Below are 8438 nucleotides of genomic sequence, written 5' to 3' on the forward strand. Positions count from 1 at the left end.
AAAAGTTGTGTAACTTCTAAATCTGCACAAGATGTGATTTAGACGTTTAGACATGCACACAAGTCGTTATAAATCACCAAGTACACACATCTACAGCATACACCAAACTCAATTAAAAAATGTGCCTATTATCTATAGGCTATATGTAGTTATAGGCTTACGATTATCGATACTGGCCATGGACCGTATGGTACAGGAACAAACCGCTTATAATGTCCTGTAAGATGTCGAGAGCTTACTTCAAATGCCTTAAAGTTTAAACCACATTACGGTTTATAATGAATGAAACATTCATATGTTATTTAGTTTGTGTTGGATTTTTTAGATGCCGAATTGAAGCAAAAACATCTTAAATGGGGGCGCCTGGATGGCTCGCCTGGTTCAGTGTGCGCCCCATGTACTGAGGCTCGGTCCGTGCCACAGCGGCCCGGGACCGATTCCGACCTGCGGCCCTTGCTGCGTGTCGTTAGTCCTTTCTCTCCCCTTTCATGTCTTCGGCTTTCCTCTCGGGTAAAGGATAAAAAAAACCCCATCATAATCACAGTTTATGCTCTGTGAACTCGCAAAGCAACACATTTTTATACGAAATGTTAAGCGTATATGCCTTCGCTTTCATCTGTGCTGGTTACACACTGACGACGTGCAACAGGTGGTGATAACTTGTACAACACGTCCCGCAGGATTCAATGCTGCCTTATTGTTGACGGTGCAACAATTAATAATGACCCTATGGCTGGGAGTAGGCTATTGCTTTCTCAAGAGACGGAGCTAACTTTGAGTTTGGAAGTTAGCTACAGACGACAAAAACACGAAACCACCAGAGCAGAATGTCAACACAAAGGGAAGCTTTAACGGTAACGTTACTTGCCTATCACGGTGTGAGTGTTATTCCAGTCTGGAAAAAGAAAACTCCGCTGCTCCGAAGAGTTGCTGCTGGACATGTAATTCACATTATAGCTCCATGTCGAGTACCTTCGGTGGTTGTAGGTTGTGATAATTAATACTTGATTAAGTATTTGTAACTTTCAGGTGAGGAAAAACAAGTAAACAGAATCTGTCCTGTGTCAGGGGGGCTGCCTCCATGGTCCTAAACTCTTCTGAGAAGCTTGCCTTGCTGGCGTTGTTCTCTTTGTGTAAAACAAACAAGCCACAAGAAGAAAGGACTTCCGTTTATACGTTTCAAAATAAAGTATTCATTTTTAGCCTACATGTAAATAAATAAATACAATTAAAAGTTGATTTTCGGCTGTTTAAAAAAAAGGTAATACCATCTAAACTAACCTACCCTATAAACAAAATGGTTTAAGTACATTTTGGATAATAGCTTACTTCCTGTGTTATTACCAATATTTATACTTCAAAGTAGCCTACCCTGCAGTGCAACATAGTCCAGTCAGTTAACCAGTCAGTTAGCTAGTGTTTTAACTTAATTGACCAGACACTTGAGTAAAGTTACAGTAGAAAACGTGTTGCTTATGTATGACAGAAACAGTAATTTCTAAATAGATAAAGCAGTAACATGGTCTGGGTAAAAGGGATAGTATGTGTTATTTATAAAAAAATTTACAGTCTCTCTAAACTTTACCAAATATTTTCAAATGTTTTGACAGTTGGTCTAGTATAAATCACCTCCTAAATTTACCCTGGTCTTATGCCCTAATGGTGCCATATCTGTGATGCAGCAGAATTTCTTTCATGACATTTTTAAAAGTCACATTTCATGCTTTTATTTTAAAGGTAAAGCCGCACTACTTCCGGAGCTTTACTTCTTCTAAATCAGCTTGATGCCACTACTGCCTCAATCTCCCCATGGAACTGCAAATGAACAAAAACAGACTAATATCATCATATCACGTGTCCCGACCATAGAGGTCTCGGCCATAGACTGGCAAAATGTTATGCCCCCTTTACAAAGCTTGAGGGTTTCCCCCCAGATCAGAGCAATTACAACGTACTGAGATGCCCTTTTAACAAAATAACTCAACAACAGATCTAATTATTCTTCAAATAAGACAGCCTACATGTTAAAACCATAATAATGACAATATATAAGCGACAAACCTAAACGTAAAAAAAAAAAAAATTTGAATCACTGAAATGGAAGGAGAATGTTTTTATTTATGAGTTGGTGATACCACTGCTAAATATAAAAACATGTCACAGGTACATGTTACCTACATGTTACTATTTTATTTATCTGATTTTTGTCATGTTTCCATGCAGCTCAGTATACTCCCTTCATTTAGGTCTTATTTTAAAAGCTAGCATTGCTATCAGAAATGGAAAGAGGAACAGAAAGAAGGCAAACATTCATACTTTGCAGAAATTGCACTTCTAGCAAAAAATCCAAGTGTAAAACCCTACTATAACATTTAACACAGCTCCTCCCCCCTGGTAGAGTCACTGTCATGCTTTTCCATTAATTATACACTTTAAAGTCAGTTTCAACTATGGTAGTATTTAGTAAACTGATTATTATAATGGAGTTATAAACTATATTATTATTATTATTATTATGATATTAACTACATTTATTGATTTTATGCTTTTGTCAATAGCGACATACAAATTATGTACAACCCAAGCTACAGTAATTCAATTCAGGTGTCCCTGTTATGACAGTGTGACAGTGAGCCAGCATGCACAATACCAGTACCTTGAAACTCAGTGGCTGACTGGCTCAGATTGATTTTATGAAAGCATGGCAGGATAACCGCAACTTGTCCATCCTTTCCATAATGTTGCCAGACACTTAGTGTTCCTGACCCAGTGGCGGATCTAGAAAATTTGACATGGGGTGGCAAAGGGGTGGCGAAAGGTCTTGGCAGGGTGGCATTGGAAGACGGTACACGGAAACCTCATATGTAAATGGCTCGTGTGGCAAATAGAGGAAAAACTGTGAAACTGCATAACATAATTCTATCATTTGTTTGACCTTTTGGTTGATCATAATTAATGATTCACTAGGATCTCGGAGCAGCAGTGGGCCCCAGAGACGTGGCATGCAGGCCCATCGGTGAGTGGAAACGCCCTGATGCCCGTCAACCACTGTCCCAGTTATGGGTAAATAGCCCCAGCTATGGGTAAATACTGAAGACCCCAACGACGGCGTCCTGCCCCGAGACCAGGCGGCCGCATTCTCCCAACTGCGCACCAACATGTTTTCTCTCTGTTTGAGTTTTCCCTTTGTTAACTACTGACAACGTGCAACTCACATTCTCCATTACATCCATACACCTTCACTCATCACTGATACTGACAATCACACCTCATCGTTCTCTTGTTTGCATCATTATTTAATAAATGTCACTTTATTATTGTTACGTTGCTGTGCATCTCCCTCTTTTGTTGTGGCCTGTGAGCCGGTCGTAACAAGTTGGGGGCTCGTTTGCCGTGAGTATAAAACCAGGACCTTGTTTGTGGTTTTCTTTAATTAATCCTAGTTAGTTGCTGTTGAGGCAATTTGGTTTAGTTGAGCTAGTCTATTGTTGTTTAAATGTTAAGTTGCACTACAGTCATGTGTAAAATAGTTTGATGTATAAATCAGGGGACAAACGCTCATTTGCAAAATATAAGTTGGCTCAAATTATTTTATATGTTAAATATAATATACTAAATATAGGTTTTTGCCTGGAGGTACATGTTGGTCATCCAAAGAAAATAATTAAATGAACAACATGGGAGCATTTCTTTCAGGGACATTTTGCAGGTTTACTACGAGTCTCATGTAGCTTTAGACTTTAAGACAAAACAGGTTTATTTAGTGAAAAAAAAAAAAGAAAACCTTGTGATTAGAGGACACAAGAGCAATGCTGCTTTATTGTAAAGGGTCACAAGCTGAAAAGGTTCAGAACACTGGCATACTGTCTCCTCACACTGTGCAGGATCGGCATCAATGTATTCATGTATTTAGAAAAGGGGGCTTCAACGTTTTTTAAACCAAGGACCCCTTAACTGAAAGAGAGACGGATCAGGGACCCTCTACATATATTGTATAACATGAAGTTGCATATAAAACAAGGCCTATAATAACATGTGGGACAGCGTAAAGCCTTTATACATTCCTTTTTAGTGCATAAAATACTAAGCTATTAAAATAGCCTAATCATTTTTTTTGTTTAATGTTGAACATACACAGTGGTGGATCTAGAAAATGTTACATGGGGTGGCAAAGGGGTAGCGAGAGCTCTTGGCAGGGTGGCATTGGAAGACGGTACATGGGAACCCCTATATGTAAACGTACTGCTATGCCCTACTAACATCCTGAACTGCTACTATTATTTCTAGTCATAGTTCCATTATCTTTGTTACTATAATTGCCACCATTCATCATACAAACTGCTATAATTATTATGAATCATAATTCTCTATATCTGTATATCTGTGTCCGTCTCTGTGTCTCAACCGGCAGCGGCAGATGGCCGCCCACTAAGAGCCTGGGTCTGTCTGAGGTTTCTGCCCAAAAGGAACTTTTTCCTCGCCACTGTTGCACCAAATGTTGGGGGAATTGTTGGGTCTTTGTAAATTATAGAGTGTGGTCTAGACCTACTCTATCTGTGTTTTGAGAAGAGTGAACTCTTGTTACGATTTGATACTATAAATAAAATTGAATTTAGCTGAAATTGAATTAAATGGTTTGATCATATTTACTGATACAGAAAAATAGAACAGAATGTGTATTATGATCAAACAAAAGGTAAAACAAATTCTATGATAGAGAAACTGTAAAACATCATTAGATAATCTATGTATATGTACATGTTTACATATCTAACCCTATAACATATACAACAGAATGGAAATAGCCAAAAACTGAAAACATGTCATTTCACTGAGTGATATGACATGTTATGGTACTGTTCTGCAATTTATATGGAAGGAGAATATAAACATACCATATGGCCTCTTCCTCCCTGTCATCTTCATCTGCCTCCTTCTGATCACTCCCTGCCTCTGTCCCTCTCTCTAAATGCAGCCTCCTCTTCATCCCTCACAGTCAAGTCTTCCTTTCCCTTTTCGCTTTCACTCCTTCTGTGGTCTGCTCCTGCTCTGACTCACCTGGTCTCTCCAATTTACTGCCTTCTTCTTCTTCTTCTTCTTCTTCTTCTTCTTCTTCTTCATTTCCCTCCTTCTCTTCATCCTATGCACTACTCAGAATTTTCTTGGCTAGCAATATCCCCACTTTTAGGCTTCAGCTAATATCGCCAGTTACTCTGGCCTGCAAAAGTCAAGATGTGAAAAGCTCTGGTTATGCTTGTATTACATTACACTGTAGGGCCCTGTAGCTAATAAGTAGCCTAGCCTAACAAACATAACATCAGAAGAGATTTATTACATGCACACAACAGTTATGTTTAGACTAGCCTTCTTAATCCCATTGGATTTGTTGTTTTCCCAGTTTGACAGTAAAGGATGTCACCTGGTTTAATTTGTGCAGCCTTATTGCCGAGATATGTGACAGGAAGTGGATTTTATAGTACTCCTTAACTAATCACATACAAATGATCGGTCTCAGCAAGCACTGTGTAGTGTGTTGTAACGTAACGCCACCGAAACGGCAACCCTCTGTAAACGTTCAAAATGAACATGTGAATTCAAACATGCCAGTTTGTAACATTTTGTATTGTGCTGTTCTTGTCTTTACTAAAATCAAAACTAATCAAAGGGCAGAATGCTCTTACAAATCACGAGGGAGCGATTTGACTTTTGGCTAACGTAATAGACACGCTGTTGTTGATGCTGATTCGCCTTTAGCATACATTACATTCATTACAAATGTAACTTTACATTAAACATTTGTTTAAACTTCACCTGGGGAAACTGACTTCACCTTCAGAGGAGCGGGGGCAGCTCAAAGCTGTTTTAAGGCCTTTTTTCAGTAGCCGTAGCCAAGCTGGCGCGCACAAATGTTACGTCATGGGAGCACCGTTTATACTCGCGCGTGGTGGTCGCGACACTAGTTGCAGCCTTCTCCTGAACAGAGGTGGCGCTATTGAGGAAAGGCTACCGACTTTGCTATTTCTACGGACTAGAAGAAGAAGAAAAAGGTAAACAACGGCTGAACTGGCAGCAGCATTGACGTCAGTGCTTCGATTTGATTACCTATTTCGTCGGATCAAGCCTTTCATTCGCCATAAAAGAACTCATCTTAACCCTGTAAGTTTACAAGACTTGCAGTCACTCAGAGAGTCCTGGCATCCGGTTACCCTCGAGCTCGTCCATGCTTCCCGTTTCCAATTTGTCGTGCGCCGCTGAAAAAATAAATGCGGGCGTGCCAGTGAGATCTATGTCATTTTGACATCACATTGGCACGTGCCACCCTGGCTAGTATACCGCACGTGTTACAGACGCCGTAGCCGAGCTGGCGCGCGCCAATGTGACGTCAAAACGACGTAGATCTCGCTGGCGCACCAGGAGTTTGAGTGCGTGACCAGAAGAAAACGGAAGCACGAACGCGTTCGAGGGTAACAGGATGCCAGGACTCTCAGAGTGACTGCAAGTCTCTCTTGTAAACTTACTGGGTTAAGATGAGTTCTTTTAAAGGCTTGATCCAATGAAGTAGGTCATCGAATCAAATCGAAGCACTGACGGCAATGTTGCTGCCAGTTCTGACGTTGTTTACCTTTTTCTTCTTCTTCTAGTCCGTAGAAATAGCAAAGTCGGTAGCCTTTCCTCATTAGCGCCACCTCTGTTCAGGAGAAGACTGCAACTAGACTGCGTGAGTATAAACAGTTACGGCGCTCCCATGACGTCACACTGGCACTCGACAGGTCGGCTGCGGCGAGTATACCACACGTTTCAGTCGCTCCAGTCTTTGCCTGGATGCAGGGCCACCGCACCGCAGACTGTGCAAACGCCGCTCTGCACGTTTGATGCAGGGACGTAGCTAAGTATTTGAGGGGCAGGGGGCTAAGATTACGTCTACAATTATTATTTATTATTAATTAATATAAATGAATTGTTTGTTTCAATGTTTTAAGAAGCTTGTGGACATTGACATGGCAGTTTGGTTTTACAAGCACAGTTTTCTGAACACCAAAGTTAGGGGGGCAAGGCCCTACAGTGGGGGGTCAGCTGCCCCTCCTTGCCCCCCCTGTAAATCCGCCCCCGTTCTGACCGCAAGTAGCACACACACACACACACACACACACACACACACACACACACACACAATGAAGCTCTGCATTCACACAAAATCCGACAGTGAGGTACCTTCCCTTGGAGGTGTGCGTTTATTTGTGCTTTAGAACATAACTGCAGTAAAACAAATCATAAAATAAAATGTAATCCTTCAATTCACTGCTTTGTTCAGTGCTCCCTCTCTTCAATTACTCTCTAGCTTGCTCGACCACCGCTGCTCTCTCTCTGAGTGATACCTACTACATATTTTACATTTAAGGCAAGAGATGACAGAAAAAAAACCTCTTCTTAACTTTAAGACAAATGTTTTGATTTGGTTGCCCCCTACAGTATAAACTGTGAACACCCACTGTACAAACGCTCACATACCCTCAGTAGAGTTACAACACTGCATCAGGCATTAACCCTTGTGTTCTCAACACAAGGGTTATGTACTTCTGTTTACTTTGTTGAGAATTGCTCTCTAAACCCTGTCTCTTGTAAAGTAAGTAAGTCAAGTTTATTTCTAGAGCACATTTAAACACAGTTTAAGCTGACCAAAATGCTGTACAACAAAGCACTAAGGTGCTGTATTAACCCTTGTTTTGTCCTCCGGGTCCCGGTTAAGAAGGGAGAAAATATTGTTGGTGTACAAGGGATGAAACAATGCTTTAACATACGTAAAAAATCATACAGTGAATGGTTTCATTCCAAGACACTATACATCTATTTATAAACAACTGAGACTGATGTACACTGACCTATATTTTTTAAAAGAAAGATGCATTTAAATGTTTTTTTTTTTTTAGTGTTCTGTAAGACGTATCATTGCCATTTTTCTTCTCTAAGGGACCGTTCGGTATTTATGAAATGGACCACCGGAGGAAAATAGGGGAGGGTCATGTCTTTTTATTCTTTGTTGAGGGGAGGGTCACCCGACATTTTTTTAGTCTAGGAGGGGGTGTCACCCAACTTTTGTATTCATGAAAAAAGCAACATTTCAAAGTGGTTTGTTTGGTGCATATTTTTCCATGTAGCTCTCTCATGAGTTTGCTGGGGGGCCCCCTGGTGGCTGAAACGGGTAATTGCATTGTTTAAAAAATGAGTGGAACAATTAATTATATCTGGCATGACCAGATATTTTATAAATATCTTAAATAACACAAAACGACTAAATGGTGGTAGGTAATACATCTGATTTCATATACTGCTTTAGTAAAAAAAAAATATTACCTGGCTGACGATGGGAGAAGCAGGACGCAAAAAACGAAAGTTACTGTTGCACTAGTCTGGATATCTTGCCGTGCCAACGTTGCAAT

At 40.4% G+C, this 8438-nt stretch overlaps 1 protein-coding gene across 1 annotated transcript in view; it reads right to left on the reverse strand.

Moving 5' to 3' along the window:
* Positions 1–1128, reverse strand: part of LOC144532908 (ras and Rab interactor 2-like) — a 55366-nt gene extending 54238 nt beyond the window's left edge. Inside the window, exon 1 of the mRNA XM_078273878.1 lies at positions 869–1128. Within this exon, the coding sequence (XP_078130004.1) occupies positions 869–941 (73 nt within the window). The 5' untranslated portion in view covers positions 942–1128. The remainder of the gene's footprint in view (positions 1–868) is intronic.
* Positions 1129–8438: the final 7310 nt, after the last annotated feature.

Source organism: Sander vitreus, chromosome 17 (genome assembly GCF_031162955.1).
Source record: "Sander vitreus isolate 19-12246 chromosome 17, sanVit1, whole genome shotgun sequence".
Lineage (NCBI taxonomy): Eukaryota > Metazoa > Chordata > Actinopteri > Perciformes > Percidae > Sander > Sander vitreus.